The following is an 18,747-nucleotide window of genomic DNA, read 5'->3' as shown; positions in this document are numbered from 1 at the left end:
ATGCTATAAGTGATAGGATCTATTTTAAAAACTTCAGATAAAAAAATATTTATTTTGTAAATATTCGTCTTTGATTGATTATTTGTTTTATGAAATTATCATCACTAACTTTATATCTAGCAATAGATATACTTTTTTACATTATACAGATTATTAAATTATTCAATAACTATTTAACTTATTATGTCATCCATGTTCAAATTAAAGCACGCTTCTTCACTGAAATGCTGACATATGAGAACTGGCAATCTTCTACACAGATTTTACATACAGGAAAAATCAATTTTCCATGGTGTACTGCATTTGGTAAATATAAAATAACAAATCAGAAACATCAAGCCTGTTCACCAGTTTCTGAAAAACTCATCTTTCTGGGTGCTTCAGATGTTTTTATTATTTGTCATGAGGATAGTACGATAAACACCGTGAATTAATAACTCATCAGTCACTTTGACCGCCATCATTTCAACTCTAACAGTCCAAATCAGAAACATCATTATTGATTATAACTGGACGCCGATACTCTCAGTTCTTGGCTCTTACCTTGATACAGATGACTCTGCCATCCTCAGAAAACTTCTTTTATCATAAAGACGTGCAAATTGACACTTTTATAATGGTGAAACAATAGGAAAAGTCAAATTTTGTCCAACATAAAAACAAATGATCTTGTTTAAATTATACGAAAGGTCTGAAGAAATATTTATATGCATATTAAAATGCAAATGTGTTTTTATATCTAAAATAACAATACCCGAACTTACAAAATGGATAAAACAAGTTTGAACACATGTTCAAATAAATTGTTTGCGACGAATATTACAATAAAACTTCAATCACCTTGTCCAGCATCCCTTCAATAAGTAACGAACTATAAACTGCGAGTCTTGGTGAAAGAACCCTAGAATGGTGCAAGAATCTGCGATGAGTCAGCATCAGCACCTCTGTGTGTTCAACTACAAGCTGTAACTACGAACTACTGATAATATAATTGATAAAATAGAGCGAAGGTTATATGCATGTTTCGTTTTTGTCCAATCGCTTTAAAAGTATAAGGTTTTCTTTCTCTAAGACAAAGGTCTCCGAATCTTTCTGGATAAGGGCCAAGAGGTAGATCTTTTCAGGCTTCGCGGGTCGGAGGCGTTATGGTATAATTAAGTAGGGATACATACCTGATCAGAATACATCACTAACTTATTTCTCATAAGAACACATACTGACAATATTTGAGAGGCACAATCGTCTTTTTTTATCATTAGCGAGACGCATGAAACTGGTGTTTTTCTTACAAAATAACGTTTAATTGAAGTTCAAAGTTAATGCTCCCTGTCATCAAAGTGATTGCAAATGTTCATCAGATAAGGCTGATATATGACTAGATTTCACGTGCTTCATCTTTGGAAATGTCTTTTCACAGATATAGGTAGTGCTAAAAACTGAAATGAATCCAGAAGCAAAGTTTTTTAAATGAACATATTGATCTATTGGAAAGCATTTTTAGAACTCTATCAGTTTCCCTTCTTTGTGTTTCTCCTTCAACATGTCGTTGGATTGAATTCCAGGTGACAGTTCATCAATAACACAATAAAATGGGTTTTGGAAGATCCTTATTTCTGTTGCATTCGTATCAAGATCAGAAAAATGCTCCTTGAACTGTAGTTTCAAGTCAGAAAGAATATCTTGTGGGAATGTGAATCCTGCTTCTTGCTTGAACTTTTCACAATATAGAGAGTATGTAAAGCAACTCCTCATCAAATGAAACTCAAAAATAATTATTTTTTTACCGAAATGCTTTCATCTAGGTGTACATATCGTAGATAAGCGTGGTTTCGCCTTGTAATCTAAAACTGAATTGATCAGGTACATTGTTGAGTCTACAAAAAAAAGTCAATTTTCAAAGCCATTCACTTTTTGTGAGTAACGGTTAAGGGCGGTTCTTTTAATTTAAGAAAATTTTAATTTCAATTCTAAGCTCAAAAATTTGCGACATAACCTTCCCACAGCTAAGCCATCAAAGTGAAGTGTGTCAGGGAAAGTCGCGATATGTTGCTTCTATTTCTGTTAAAAATTCACGGAATTGACGATGGTTAAGCCCATGATAGCTAATGAAGTTCACTAGAAACTACAGGTTCCATGACACATGACATATCCAGATATTTTCTTCCACACAGTGCCTGCTGATGAATAATGCAGTGAAGAACCATAAGCTTGGAACAACCCACACTCAACAGCTTTGTAAATTTGCCCAACTAAACCTTTTCCTGAACCACACGTTTTTACCACCGTCTGTTGTAACGCATTTCAGCCATTTTCATTCCAGGTTGTACTGAGTTAGTGATTTTTCGAACTCTTTGAAAATGTCCTCACCTGTGGTTGTTCGATACATACTGTGCACAGAAGCTAATTCTTCAGATATTTCAAAATACTCTACGAATAAACAACAGCAACTGTGAAGTGTCAGACACATTTGTTGATTCGTCAAGCGCAATGGAAAAGCACTCGAACTCTTTGGCTTTGTCCTTCAGCTGGGACACAATATTGATTCCAATGTCCTCGACTCTATGAGTAACTGTATTCACCGAAAGGCTAATACTCTTAAATAAGTCAATTTTTACTGGGCACATTTCTTTGACTGCTGCAATCATACATAATTTAATTAGTTCACCATCGGCAAATGGTTTTCTTCACTTGGTTAACAGATGTGCCATTCGGAAACTTGCACTTGTTGCAGCTTCATTCTTGGCTTTCTTCCACTTAGATACAAACAGCTGTGAAGTTAATCAAGTTGTGCCTAAAGATTTGAAGAAAACGCAAACTAACGTGGCAGGTGTTTAGTTTAGAGAGAGAAAAGTCACAAGAAGAATTCTCTTTCCAACTGGGGTGTTCAGGAACGTTGTGGTTCCTCTTCGTCCCCTTTTGGAAGGTTATTGAATTTAGCTGGGTTTTTTTAACTCTTTTTTTTGGGTGAAGGAGTGAAGTTGGTTATAATTAATATTATTCATGAACAAGGCAAAGGTAGCACCGGAGAAAAACAGCCAGATCCCGTCCCGAAAGGCAGCTGTCATAGTAAATGTGAACACAAACGACCCGATTCAGGGCATGGCAATAAAGTTACCTTGGCTGGGATCTAAAGATCCAATGCCTAAGTTTTTGCTGTGGGGGGAAACGGGAGCGCACCGAGAAAAACCCACTTTCACAGGATAGGCGCCGAAAGTTTTACCTGTCCTGTGCCCAAGACCTGAAAAAGAAAATACATAGTATTTACGTGAGTTTTGTCCTTTAAGTACTTTGTTGTGTGATTTGTGATTCTTGAAATATGCTGTATGGTGAAATAAATTTGGTTGGTGCACTAGTTAATTTGTAGAGTGATGCCGTTAGTTTGTTACTGTGTTCTGCTTTTAAATAGTATTTGTGTGATATTTTTGTTAGTCTATTTCTTAGTGTTGGTAAGTTGCTGATTTGATGTATATAATTTACTGGAGTGAATGATGGTAGACTGAATGCAGATCTTAGTATTTTGTTTTGTTGAACTTGGATTTTCTGGAGTGTGTTATTTGACATATTATATGTGACTTGACATCCATACTCTATTAGTGGACGGATGTAAGCCTTGTATATTTGGATAATGGTTTTTGGTGAGCATTTTGAGTGTTTGGTGGTTAGAGTCATTAAGAGTGAAATGCGTTTTCTAATAGATGAGTGTATGTTGTTAACATGTTTTTTCCATGTTAGTTTTATGTCGAAAATGATGCCAAGGAATGTGATGTTTTTGCTCATGTTAATGGGCGTATTTCCGAGTATTAATTTTACTTTTTCTAGATTTTTTCTTTATTTTTTAGTTTCCTGTAGAAGGTGATTGCTTGTGTTTTGGTTGGATTTAAAACTACTCTCCATATGTTACTCCAAGTCGAGACGTTGTTCAGTGATTCTTGTACGCGAGACATGGCCATTGCTGGGTTTCTGGAGGTGCTCCAGATAGCGATGTCGTCTGCGTTTTGTGAATTATGCGTGTATGTTAAATTGGGAAAAGGTATGTCGCTGACATAAATAATATATAGTAGTGGAAAAAGGACTGATCCTTGGGGCACTCCTGCAGGTATATTGAATGATTTAGATATAGTTTTATTTACTTTTACTTGTGCTGTTCTATCTGTCAGGAAGTTTGATATCCATTTAACTATAGTAGGGTTTATTTTTAGATGAGTTTTTTGTTTTTTTTATGGCATTGTGCCATACGCTGTCAAATGCTTTTTTAACGTCTAGGAATACGCCAATGGTTACTTGGTTGTTGTTAAAAGCTTTGTAGACTGATTCGGTGAGTCGTGTGAGGTGATCTGTTGTTTGCCTGTTTTTTCTGGATGCATTTTGGGATTCTGGATGGATATTATTTATTTCACAAAAGTGAAGAAGACGGTTGGAGATAATCCTCTCCATCAGTTTGCCAAGGCAGCTTAACAGACTGATAGGACGGAAATTATCTGGATTGGTCCTGTTAGTTTGTTTCTTTGGAATCGTGGTTATGATGGCTTTTTTTCAAGTGTCGGGATAATATCCAGTTGTTAGTGAAATGTTCATGATGTTAGATTTGAAGAAAAGAAAAGACACGTCTTTTTAAAGCTGAGATCAATGAATCCAAATATGAATGTAAATTTACTGTTGGAGGAAACGAGAAAACCCACTTTCACTGGTTGGGCGCCGAATATTCTATCGCACCAGTGTCAGTATCCGTCGGTGTAAAATCATGGTATGTATGGTTAAACACTTTTATTCAGGGCGTGAATCATAGTTAATGTGGAGAGGTATCATACGCTCTCTCTTCTCGTTCAGTCGCAGCTATTTATGCGTCTATCATTTAGGCCTTCTAAAAATCTCTATAACCTCGACATCAATGAATTACAAGCACAAAATAAATAAAAAATACTACCTTTTCCAAACAGTCTTTTATATCTGACATATTAAAACGATTTTAAAACTTCGTGGTCTTCATTCGTCTCTCTTCTCACCCTCTTCCCCTCTCTTTCTTCTACACACACATGCTTACTCTATGAACCCCTTTAACTTTAAAAAAAAAGGAAAAAGGCTAGGGCTTTATCTCAAACATGCGCACACATTCTCTCAACTAAATAGGGCTACTTTAGCCATATTTCTTGCTTAGCTTGCGTATACTTGCAAGAATCAGCTTTACGATGATTTTACAAAAACATTTGGTATCGGTAAATATTCATTTGCATTGTATTACAACGAGAAGAGAATAAATCTGTTCTTAATTAAATGACTTTACAGTTGATCAATAACTTTGCAACTAGATAAAGAATTAAATCAGTGTAAGCCATTTTAATTCAAACAATTCCGAGTATTCTACCGATACGTCATATAACTAGATTTTGAATATTTTAGTTTATATGGAAAGCAATCCTCTAAACAAATTATAAGTTAAACTAAGATACGGATAAGCACGAAGTACGCTATAAAACTCTTCAAACCTCAATATAAAATACTCGTTTTTATTTATTTAGAATGAAAACAAAGCTTTGTAAAGCATGAACACCGTCGTATTTCCTATTTTTCTCGACTCGCAATCTGAGGGTCGTGGATTCGAATCCCCGCCACACCAAAATATGCTCACCCTTTCAACCGTGGGGGCGTTATAATGTGACAGTCAATTCCATTATCCATTAGTAACAGAGTAGCCCAAGAGTTGGCGGTAAGTGGTGATGACTGGCAGCTGCCTTCCCTCTAGCCTTACACTGCTAAATTAGGGACGGCTAGCACAGATAGCCCTCATGTAACTTTGCGCGAAATTCAAAAACAAACAAACAGTATTTATCAGACGAAAATATCTTAAGTTTGAAAATTTTATGCATCAACTCGTACAAAACAGTCCGTTCTCAGGACTCTGTATTTATAAGACAAAGTATTTTATGTATGATAACATTTATAAACTGAAAAGTGAAACTGTACCATATTACAGTTAGTTAGCCCTCCATCAGTGATAAGTCTGTAGAATTATAGCGCTAAAAATCGAGTCTTGATACCCATGATGGACACAGCACAGTTTTATGCCTGAAAACAAACAAAAACAGTTAATGATACACATGATATCCATGTAGAAATTGAACAATTTACGTACAAGGCAACACGAAATAGTTCGATTCGGAACTACGTAGACTAAGTTAAATTAGAAAATAGATACGAGTATAATGTAGAGAATAATTATCCAAAGGCTTAATGTTTTGTTTCAATAAGGATAATTAATCCTTTTTTTTTTAGGACTAGACTATAAATTATAGTAATATATGTGTCAACCTTGAAGTACGTAATTGATCAAACTGTAATACATATTAATTTCAATTATTCAAATACGATGCTTATTATAACGAATTTAAACGGGTAATCGTAACGACTATTGTCACGCGTGAGTTTTCTTATAATAAGTCCACATTGGGCTATCTGCTGTGTTCACCGAGGGAAATCGAATCTCAAATTATAGCGTTGTAAATCCGCACACTTACCGTTGTCCCAGCGGAGGACCTATTGTGGTTTGAGCTTACAACTTTAATTAATACTTTTATATGATACATACCGAGACTTTAAATATTTTGGATTGTCACGAGAAAAGTCCTCTACAGAGATTACAACTTAAAACTAGTATATTGATTATCATGGTGTATGCTATACAAATTAAACTGTAGTACATAAAATATCAAGCATTCATATGATTTGTTTATTATGGATATAGAAGTTGGCCCTTACATTACTAATAGAAACTAACATCATGAAATTAACTGAAGTACTAGTTTTATATACCATGATAGAGTTGTTGTTTATTAGGCACAAAGCTACACAATGGGCTACACTCTGTGCTATATAGCTAGAATTTTGTGATGATCAACACCTTCTGGTGGTTCACGAACCATATAACAACCTTTGCTGGCGCCCATAAATGATCTTATCTTTCGCCTGTACACTGGAACTACCCGTTTCCTAGTAGTTTATTTTGGATCTTTCTGCCGTGTAGCGTAAGATTTTGGTGTTATAAGCCTCTGGTGTAACTTTCTAGAACTATAACGTCACGTGATTTCCTGGGCTTAAATATCACTCACCTTTAGTTCTCTGTTACTCTTTATGCTCTCAGAGCCGAAATCCTTTTGTTAGTTAAAAGGTGCGGTAACTATTCATATTGTAAGAACAGTTCTACAGAAAAAAACTTGCGTTCATCCTAATAGTAAATCTTGAAAGCACATTATGTTGTGAAAGTAGTGCTACATAGTATTAAACCTGGCGTATTCTGAAAAATACATCAATATGAACATGACCTAGGAAGGTCGAAACGTTGTTCTCTGCTTATAATTAAAAATATTAATACCCATACCAGCCGTTCTGAGATACAAATATTGTGAAAGTTAAATTCTCGTCGTGTCTTTGCCACGCGTATATGTACTTTCGAACTACAGTTTCGCAAAGCACAAGGGATGTCAGCCCTTCGTTACAGCAGACTTACACAAAACACATTTAAGACTATCAGTTGTTAGGATAATCTTTTTAATAATGTTCCAGCATCATGGAAAGTAAAACTTCATTCATCATGACCTCAAGAAACTAACACAACACTTATCAAAACGTTATCAGTACACAACTGTTTAGATACGAATTTATATTGGGGAATGTGGAAAATTTTATTGTAAATGTTTTCTCTTTTATCCAGTCAAGTCTTCTCCACGTTATTTTCTAGAAAAGTGGATTTTCATAATCAAATTTAAATTCCTTGTGTCTCAATAAATATGTTTAAAGTGGATGCGACAATTAATTTTGTTTTTGATGTCTGTTAAGTACAAATTCACACTGTTTATCCCACTGCAGATATCAAAACCTAATTTTTATGGTTATAAGCCCTCATACACAACACCAAGCCATTGGGAGGCACGTACGTTTACAAATCAATTGCACTATGTAGCAAAATTTTAACTTTTCTTGTTCCTGGGCAGTAAATGTTATTTTCTAATTGCTTATGCCTAGAGTAAATGGAAAAGACCTATTTTTCTCTTCAAAGTTTGCTTTGGTGATCTGGGTAATGAACTTTTCAAAGTTACCCATTTTCCAGAACATTTCAGGTAGTATCAGTGCTAAGTAGCTGATAGAGAATTTTCTCGAACTTACAATAATTTTCAAGAACCTTTTAGGATTTTCTAGAACTTTCCATAGTAATATATATACAGGGGCTCACCACTTCAGTTTAGTTCTAGCTGCCTAAGTGAACACATAGACCTATCTGATTTTATTAAGAAGCTGCACGCATTCTGCTATGTATGTGGCTAATCTATCGGGGATCAAGACAAACCCTGGGTACCTCATTTTACCTGCGAACACTGAAAAAAAAAAAAACTCTAGAAGGTAAGATGGGTAATTTTTGTTTACTTGAATAGTAAGAATTTATATTATACAAATTTTAGACCTTTTAAAATTTAAATCTTTTAATTTCTTTTCATCTCCAATAATATATGAAAAATATCATAAAATATTTTGCACGAACCTCTTACAGATGAGTTGTGGATGAAATAAATTTATTCTTCATAATAATTTTATTTTGCTCTTTTGCAGGATGGTACAGAGGGGAAAAGAGAGCCATAAAGTTTGCTATTTTAAGAATTTGGTGTGAACCAACTGACCACTCAAGCAATTGCTACTTCTGCATCGTGGACCCTTCCACACGTCGGGCTGGCAAGTATGCATCTGCTATCATCCATCTCCCCAGTGCCACACTGCCTGAGCTCCCTGTACCTTTCTCCACTAGTGAAAAAGCAGCCCTCCTGAGAAGAGAGCAGCAAATCACAGGAGAAGGTAGACGTTGAAGATCCAGATTACAATTTCAGAGGTGCAGCCGGTAATAGAAACTCATACTACCCCAACCAAAGAGACCTCAATGACTTGATCAGAGATCTTGGTCTAACAATGTCGAATGCCGAGCTTTTGACATCTAGGCTCAAAGAGTGGAATTTGTTAGATAAAAGTGCCCAAGTTGCAAGCCAGAGGAAGCGTCATCGACATTTTTCAAGCTTCTTCACTCGTCAAGATAGGCTCTGTTTCTGCTACAATGTATCCTCGTCTGTGCGAGGCAATTGGAATTGCCTGTAACCCAAACGAGTGGCGCCTCTTCATTGATAGCTCATCCAGAAGCTTCAAAGCTGTGCTGCTCCATAATGGGAAAGAGTATACGTCTCTTCCTTTGGCTCATTTGGTGCATCTCAAAGAGGAATACAACAGCGTAAAGACCTTGCTAGAAGCCTTAAAGTATGATGAGTATGACTGGGAGGTTATCGGAGACTTCAAATTGGTGGTATTCCTGATGGGTCTCCAAGAACGCTTTACCAAGTTTCCCTATTTCTTTGCCTTTGGAACAGCAGGGACACTGTGTGCACAGAATTCCCCAAGAAGCTTAGTAGGTAGGACAAAAAGCTTGGGGAAGCTTTGTCGCAGTGTTTCGGGGCTTCTTGGGCAATCACAAGGCCGAAAATTATGTGGAACTGGTTGAGGCTCCGGTGAAGAACAAAGGCAAAATTGGCTGCACGATGTCCCTGAAAGTTCATATCCTTGACGCTCATCTTTATAAATTCAAGGAGAACATGGAAGCATATTCAGGGGAGCAAGGCGAGCGCTTCCACAAAGATATAGTGGACATTGAATGCCACTACCAAGGAGCATTTCACGAAAACATGATGGGAGACTATATTTGGGGGCTGATACGTGAAAGTGATTTATTTTTGTATAACTTTAGTGTAAATACATGTAAATCTTGATTCATATGTTGTTTTATTCAGACCTTATGTAAATGAAAATGTGCAAATTTGCCCGTTTTTACATAGAAAATAAGTTAATTTCTAAATTTAATTATCCAGGTCACAAAAGCAAAGTTTGAAGGGAATAATGGCCATTTTCTGTACTTTTACAACATAAGCAATTAAGAAATAACACTTACTATCCAGGAACAAAATGTGTGTTACATGGTAGTATTATTTTAATCCAAAATTAAGTATGCTGACTTATTATTAAACTTTAAAGCATTAGTTTTCATACCCAAAAGATTTTTAATTTAATAGGTAAGATGTAATTTTGATAATATTAAGGAGTCGTTGTGGATCCCTTATATCTTTTAACATTTCAATCAATATTGTGTTATTTTAGGATTTTTTTTATCAGTGGATCTAATTATGACGTTCTACTTTCTCATGATATCCAATAAATATTTTTCATAGTTTCGTTTCGAGTTTACTTACTAATAAACTATATCTGATCACAATATACTGCTTTATAGTAAGTAAAATTATTTTTAGAACAGGTAAAACGGTGTGATCATAATTAAATGTACTAATCATAAATCAAAAAATACCCATGTGATAGACGTCTGTAATAATTTTATTCAAATTTTCGATTGAAGAAACATGAAAAAAATTGAAAAAATAAGGAAGCTGTAATGACTGAAATACCCTTAAGGATGTAGTTATAAAATTTTAAAGGTAAATAATTAGTAAGAGTTTCTTTTGTTATGTACGCTTTTGTTAAATACTTAATGAGAAAGACTGAGACTTAATCCAGATCTTTCTGATAGTTATAAATATGTTTATCAAGAACATGAACTTTTGAGTTTTTATTACATCAAATACATTCATGGACATTATAATGACCCTATAGGTTCTAGAAAACTATCTACATAAACTCAATCCACGAAAATGCTTAAAAGAGAAGTTGAATAAATAAAAAAACTTTTATAACATTGATAAGAAAACAGATGTTTTAAATGATAATGAAAAATATAATTTAGAAATTATATTTCTCGTATTTATTATAAGGTAAATAATAAAAAAAGCAATTTCACGATCATAATAAGTGGAAAATATAGAAGATTTATTGTAATCTGTTGTATATAAATCCTTTATTTGTATAATCATAATATTAGTGGATGTGATAGTCATCTGCTTACCAAAGAATTATATCTAAAAACAATTAAGAAAGATAAATTTCATTTAGTAATATAAATAATAAGGAATTAAGATTCGTGTATTTATTTTAGTTTATGGCTAGTAGTTTAGGTAAATTTTCAAGTAATCTTAAGAAAGGGCTTTCAAAATACAATTCATGATATCCCTGAAGGTATGTTCCTGTTCTGATGACTGATGTTCTAATATTTTCGAGAACTTTAAACATGTTTGTTCTGAAATATATTAATTAGAACCTACTTAGTACTTTTAGAATTATTTACTAAATATGCTATAGCTTTAACGCTTGATATAGTTATATATTTTAGTGTTGTAATAGTTATAGCGAAGCGATATAATAAATATATGACATTATGATTGCAATAAAGAATCTATTTATTTAGATTACCTAAATGATAATAACATATATGGATGGGAAACTAGTTTAACTTTAACGTATGGAGGATTTAAATGGAGTCATAAATATTGATGTAATGAGATTTTTCGCAAAAAACATTTGATGTTATTAAATTACAAGTACTTCATACGTGCTTTCAGCTACTCTCTCTTTCAGCCGTGGGGGCGTTATAATGTGATAGTCAATCCTACTATTCGTGATAAAAGAGTAACCCAACAGTTGGCGGTGGGTGGTGATGACTAGCTATCTTCCCTTTAGGGACGGCTAGCGCAGATAGCCCTCGAGTAGCTTTGCGCGAAATTCAAAAAAACAAAACAAACTACAGTATGCTCAAACTCGTAAACTGAGTGAAGTAAATCCAGGAGGTATTTTCCCAGTTTCTGAATTAAAACTAATTTTGATGATAAAGTTGTAGCTATGTCAAATAGATATTCACAACAAATAATAATGAATAAAGTCTCTGAACAAAGGAGAGTTTGATTGTTCAAAATATGAGGCCTGAGATAAACATTACTGGATCAAGTAGTAACTTACAGGATATTAGTAAAGTAATTACAGTATAGAATAGCAGTAGGGCAGTTATACAATACACGCTACAGTTTACAGTTCCGAAACCGAAACGAATAATTGTAAATATTTCACAATTATAATTCCTACTCTACATGCTACGTGTTTAATAATCACTACACTGACACTAATAGATAAATGTATTTAACAATTACAACTTCTACACGAAATGTTATGCATTTCAAACTTTCATATATTCCACAGTTACACCTTGAACATTATCATGCTTCAAATTTCAAAGTAACTACATCGTCATTAATATATACATGTATTTTACACTTACAGCTTATACAGTATCTGATACGTATTCTACAGTTACAACATTGACTTTAATAATTGCATATATGTCACAGTTACAACTTCTATACGTACAACAGCAAGCCTTACAGTAATAGCTCAATATATTTCTGTCATGAAGTCGGCTTTAATTAACATGTATATATTTGCAACAAGATATGCGGTTTTAACGTTATACATGACTCACGATTATTAAGTCTGTTATAACATCTCAAAGGCTAGCATTAGATACACTATTATTACCTCTAACAATAAATACGTAATAACTGTTTAAATAATGTATACTCTCCTCACTCGCACGGTTATACACTAAAAACACAAGTGCACGTGGGGATGGCAGGGTAGGCTCGAGCTCTTGCATTTCTGCTCTTATGTTTCAAGAGCACCCTTTTCTCAATCTTAGAAAATGTAAACTGCTACTAAAAGAGATGCTTCATTACCCTAGGTGTTCCAGAGGCAACCCATAATTTCTTGTACGACTTCCGCTCCAATGACGAAAGTCTTGCATTACAATGCTTTAAAAGTGTCCTTCATGTCAATTAGCTCACACTCTTTTGATGCCCTTTGCACGTTACTGAGAAACACAAAACCGATGTCAACTAAGGCTGTTTGTTATATCACCTTGAAGCCTAGTTAACCAATGTATCCCAGCTAAAACACTCTAGCTGGTGGTCACTGTATAAAAACATCTTTCACGACTACATTAAGAACTCTATACTTTTAACCCTGTCATAATATTGTACACTACGAACTGGGTGTGTATAACAACTACATTAACATCTTTCTCGTTTTGTATTAATACTTTCATATCTTGCAGACATGGTTTCGCTAAGAGTTACATATATATAATTTCAGAGTTGCAGTCTCTATATCTCAAACTTGTTAATTACGTAATATTTCACTGATGAATTTTACACATCTATTTTGCAAGTATCACTTAAATGTTCACCGAGCGCTAAACACATAACTATTACACTAATAGTTCTACGTACTGCATGAGTACGAAGTGTAATCAATTTTCTATTCAGCTAAAACATCCATATATTTCACAGTTCCATCTGAACCAGTAGATATTTAAAAGTTATGACATCTTGTTTTAGTTCATGTGCAATGTCTTCAGTAAATACTCCATAATCTGACAGTTATGATATCCATAATTTCACAGTTCCTCTTGGATCAGTAGATGTTTCAAAGTTATAATATTCTGTTTTACTTCATGTGTGATGCTTTCAGTAAACATTCCTTAATCTGACAGGTACAACATCCATATATTCAAGTTTCATTTGAACCAGATGTTTCAAAATCACATCATTTCGTTGTACATCGTGTGTGAAGTATTCCGAAGCACTCCTTAATAGTTACACCATTTGCACGTAAAGCTAGATATGAAGCATTAACAGTCATATATTAGGTCACTATGTTTATAAGTCCCAATAAAACGTTTATATTGGTAATTGTGTACAGTTATCATCTCTTCGATTCAAAGTTAAAATATCTGCACTGGTAACTGTCTATAGTCATTAACTCTATAAACTACAGTTAAAACGTCTACACTGGTAGCTGTGTACAGTTATTATTTCTATAAATCACACTAAAATTAAATCATTAAGGACAATTACCTTATACAATTCTTAATTCCTATACCTTACGGAATGTCTAACATGATGGCACACATCCACTTACAGTGTCTACAGTTTTGTATAAATCATTTGGAATGACTCGCATAATAACATTAAATAGTGTGTTAGGACAGCACACATCGAGAATAGGTATTTTACTCCTTACTGAGTCCATCCTTGGTAATAATCACAGTTTGGGTTGTGTTACTAATAAGTGCTCTAATAGGTAGTATACATCCTGTGGACAAGAACATCACTTCTTTCCTAAAGTATTTTTTAGAACAGCAGTATTTCAGGCAGCATTATTAAATATATCAGAGTAAATCAGTTAGAAACTGACCAGTGTTCGGAGTTAACTGTTTCAAACCAGAGGACATGGCAAGTAGTTAATTAATATATGCAGAAGTCAATTGTCTGCCACGCTAGATTTCTCTGAATTTCGTGAATTACATAAGTCCAGTTCTACTTTTCCTCCTGTAATACTTCTTTTGACTGCCCGTTCCCACTTTAGTTGAAGTTACTCGCTTATATAGGCTTAAAAGACTCTTAAATTTCGGTACTTTTTCTGCAATATAACAGTCTATCAAAGAAGAAGTTCCCAGGACCAGATCAGACAAGGATTTAAGTATGTGACACCATATCATTGTTATTTGTAGCTAAGTGAAATCCGAATAGGAAAACCGGGAAGACTCTTAGGAAAAACAGGTCAAAAATAAGCGCAAATCTATGCGTGGGAATTAATAAGAAAAAGCCATTTTAAAACAGAGGGAAGGACGGCTTATCCGCAAAGAAACAGGTGTATATAGAACCCCATAGATATCGTACGTTTTAATCTTTTAACCAAAGACATCAATGTGTCATGTTTGCTCAGTTATTTTTGAAGGGCTTTTACACTAGTATTTCTATAAAAAATGGCGGTCGAAATAGTGTAATATTACATTTATGGTCAATGTTTACTGGCTTATAAGTAATATTTTTTCAAGTATCATTTCAATTACGTCATGTCTTTATACGAGTCATGTTTCGTTCCATTATTTGAAACAACTTGTAACAACTCAGCTATAAAAGTGTAGGTGTAATATTGAGAATAAGCAAAATACTTGAATAAGTTCTGTCCGTCTTGCTTAGTTTGTTATCAACGAAATTCTGTCAAACAAATTTCCAATATTCGATCACATGCCTTCATTATTAGAGAAACTCATTGCTGGTAAATACTCGTATTAAAGTATAAACGGTTCAGAAACTGAAATCCACAAGCTTATGAGTTTCATGCGTTGTACAAGCTTCCAAACGGTAAAAAGCCTCAATATAAGGTTATTGTGAGTATTAAGAGAAAACCAAACATTTTTTTACACAAAAGTATGTCGAAACAGATCTTTAGAAATAATTGTTGTGGATGGCACTTTTCTTTGTGACATGAAAGAGTTTAGAGCATTACCATGAATCAAAGAAGTGACTCAAGAAGCTAATGCATATTTTGTTTCAAGTTAGCCAACGACATTTAGGTTACAACTTTTCTTTCTCAAACTATTAAAGACCTTCCGTAATTCATCTCGCAGCTCACTAGACGCATATGTGTATAGAAATGGACTTACAATACTTTTTATGACAATTCCGTGCCTGAAGATACTGAAAGCTATTCCAAACCCTACACACGTCCGAGACGTTTCCATAAGGTTGGAGTTTAAGTGCGTGCATATGCTCAGTCCCAGCCCTGAAATGCTAACAGGCAGTAAAGTAAACCAGGAAGCTGCGATCATCACTCCTGCTGTTCTTAGTGCTTTGAAATGTACTTGTAAAACAGGAAAATTCCTTCCTACCACTATAGCTCTGGCATGACGTCTAGCGACGCAAATCGAGTAGCAATGAAAATACAAAATCCCGACTCCTCCAATCGCAATAAATATCCAGCTGACTAATGTCTGGTTTAGAGTAAATTCCAGTTTACACGAGACCATCCCGTATGTCACAAACTGCACGACAAGGTGAGATATGAAATGGAAAACCACACGGATCACAAGCAGGAATAGACTTCTTTGAACAGTGACTAGGGTTTCGTACTGAAAAGGATTACGAAGAGCCAGAAATCTGTCGAGAGCTAGTAAGAGTGCTGAGGACAGAAGCATATCGGAAGGGATACCTAGAAGAAGAACAATCGACTGCTGTAAAGCTGTGCAATCGTGCACACTGAAACCAAACTGTGCAAGAATCATCACTCCACCAGTGAATAGTGCGTCAGTACTCACAGAACCCAGAAGTATATGACATGGACGATGAAGAGTCTTTCTCGTAAGTATTGTTCCCAACACTACAGAATTGGGAACAACTATCAACAGAAACAGAACGACAACGACAGCATTCGAGTCCGATATGTTACTAAATCTGAAGAGTTGGTTTTCTGAGCTATTCGTATCATTTTGCTGAAGATTAGCCATAATTCTTATTACTTACTGACCCTGAAACTAAAGGTTGTAGCAATGGGATTCGTAGCATTATATAGTATCACTTAACAAAATCAATAATCGAGCAGAAGTTCTGCTGGTTCCATGAAATGAACCAATTGTACAAACAACTTGATAATTAAGTCTATGGCACGATATTCTATTGGCTAAATATAAAGTCACAAAATTATATTTAATAGAGAAATGGCGTTTTAACGTAATTTAAAATACTAAGCCTCATTCTGCTTATTAGCGTACGTCATTTATCTCCAGCTCAATGACAGCTTTATTTCAGCTAACAATGTATGTAAATGTAAAACATATTTTTATATTACCACTTTCAATAAGCAACGACAGTGGCACTATTTCAGAAAAGTATCAGAGGAGAGGGCAAAGCTGTATCTTGGTTCCTTCAATATACACGAACTGTTGATGACATAGTACGTTTCAGAGTTCATCTGTAGACCAATTGTAATAACTACCTAAGAGTCTGAAGTTTATGAGGACCAAAAATATGAAACTTTCGACTTTCCATACATTACTATTTGTACTTTTCCATAAGGCCCGGTGATTAAGGCACTCGACTCATAATCTGAGGGTTGTGGGTTCGAATCCCCGTCACACCAAACATGGTCGCCCTTTCAGCCATGGGAGCGTTATAACGTACGGCCAATCCAACTATTCGTTGATAAGAGTAGCCCAAGAGTTGACGGTGGGTGGTAATGACTAATTGTTTTCCCTCTAGTCTTATACTGCTAAATTCGGGACGGCTAGCGCAGATAGCCCTTGAGTAGCTTTGCGCAAAGTTCAGAACAAACCAAACTTTTCCATAAATAGGTAGGCCAGTATCTCGTGGAAAAAAAATCAGGAATACGTGTTGAAGTGAAACAATCACTGAACAGATAGTAATAAAGCTATATATCACAATAACTGCAACTAGCAAGTAAATTCAGTATTGTAAGCTAATATCGTATCATTAAATCGGTATTCTAAACTACTGCCATAAAATCGTGTATTTTTCTGTACAAACATGTTTAAAAGAATATAAATCTAAAAGAGAACAATTTATGATTACTTTTTATATAATTTCTCTGTCCACTAAAACACCTGTTAATGGTACCATAAATACTGTGTTAAAAAGAATTCTTTTGCGAACCAATCTTGTGCTAAACTTTATAATGCATCTTCTACATGCTTCCAGTGACGTTTTGAAGATCCAAGTTTACACTCCATAGGTTTTCATGGGAAGTAAAGAGAAAGCAACGCAGATACCCCTCGTGTAGCTTTGCGCGAAATTAAAGAAAAAACATAAACAGAAAACTGTGTTCTCTTTCTTCGAAGGGCCTAGCATAACTTGGTGGTTAAAGCACTCAGCTCGTTGCCTGAGGGTCGCGGCTTCAAATCCCTTACACCAAACACGTTCGTCCTTTCAGTCGTTGGGGCGTTATAATGTTATAGTCAATTCCACTATTCGTTTGTAAAAGAGTGGTGTTGCCTAGCTACCTTTCCTCTAATTTTCACTTCTAAATTAAAGACGGCTAGCGTAGATAGCTCTAGTATAGTTTTGCGCTATATACAAATCAAACTTTCCCCCAAACGTCAGATTTCTTGCTGAAATGTACAGACGACACGTCGGTAATTATAGCTTTCAAAGGAGAATAGACAACACATTAGAAATTATAATATTAAAAGGAGAATGGACGACACATCAGTAATTATAGCGTTAAAAAGAGAGTAGATAATACGTCAGTAACTATAGTGTTCAAAGACGCCTCATTGAGAGTTATCAGGGAGAAGAAATCAAAGAATGTCGCCAAATGAGTTCTCTAAGAACATAAAAAATAATTTTAAGATAATAGGCGTGTAAACATTTTTTTTTCTTATTAATCTACTAAAGGGATAACAATAGAACGTCACGAAAAGGTTTAGTAGTTTATATTGGGTCGGAATGAATTTGTAACGTATGAGGGTGAAGAGGAATCACTTGGTTCCTGAACGCCCTGGGTACCATTTTTATACCCAAATACCTACCACGACAGAGAGATAGGTGTAACAGTTATGTCTTGGTCTCTTAAAGCTCTGCGTGTATGCAAGTGAACATGTTTGTTTTTTGGGGCGGTGAGTGTGAACTTTGTAGTGTACACTAGACATAAAAAATACAGTGGTACCTCACAGTTCTCGAACAATTCGGTTTTCGAACATATTGTTTGAGAAAAAAATGTCTTGGTTGTCAAACATAAACTCGGTTCCCGAACCCCCGAAATAACCCGAACGACCCTTCGACCATTTTCGGCCCACGCCAAGCTTGCCCAAAGCATTTTACCCGCACCTGTCGCTCAGTCCACACCCCCGCTAAAATCTGCTGTGGACGTTCTAGTTTTTCTTTTTCTTGTTTTTCTAAATATTCTGATTAAATAAGCCACCATGAGGTCAAA

General features: G+C 35.0%; 2 protein-coding genes across 2 annotated transcripts; one reads left to right on the top strand and one right to left on the bottom strand.

Moving 5' to 3' along the window:
* The first annotated feature begins 4,283 nt into the window (after positions 1-4,283).
* On the top strand, positions 4,284-11,352 carry LOC143257152 (uncharacterized). The gene is made up of 2 exons (XM_076515482.1): positions 4,284-4,744; positions 8,599-11,352. Exon 2 carries the CDS (start codon positions 9,092-9,094, stop codon positions 9,527-9,529), a length of 438 nt encoding a protein of 145 aa, XP_076371597.1. The 5' UTR covers positions 4,284-4,744; positions 8,599-9,091; the 3' UTR covers positions 9,530-11,352.
* A 3,863-nt stretch (positions 11,353-15,215) lies between these two features.
* On the bottom strand, positions 15,216-16,435 carry LOC143257148 (cannabinoid receptor 2-like). Its single transcript, XM_076515473.1, has one exon. The coding sequence runs from the start codon at positions 16,304-16,306 to the stop codon at positions 15,359-15,361; it is 948 nt and encodes a 315-aa protein (XP_076371588.1). The 5' UTR covers positions 16,307-16,435; the 3' UTR covers positions 15,216-15,358.
* Between the last annotated feature and the right edge of the window lie 2,312 nt (positions 16,436-18,747).

The sequence above is a fragment of the Tachypleus tridentatus genome, chromosome 1 (genome assembly GCF_004210375.1).
Source record: "Tachypleus tridentatus isolate NWPU-2018 chromosome 1, ASM421037v1, whole genome shotgun sequence".
NCBI classification, from domain to species: domain Eukaryota; kingdom Metazoa; phylum Arthropoda; class Merostomata; order Xiphosura; family Limulidae; genus Tachypleus; species Tachypleus tridentatus.
Note: the sequence above shows the minus strand (reverse complement) of the source record. Positions and strands in the feature narration are given on the sequence as shown.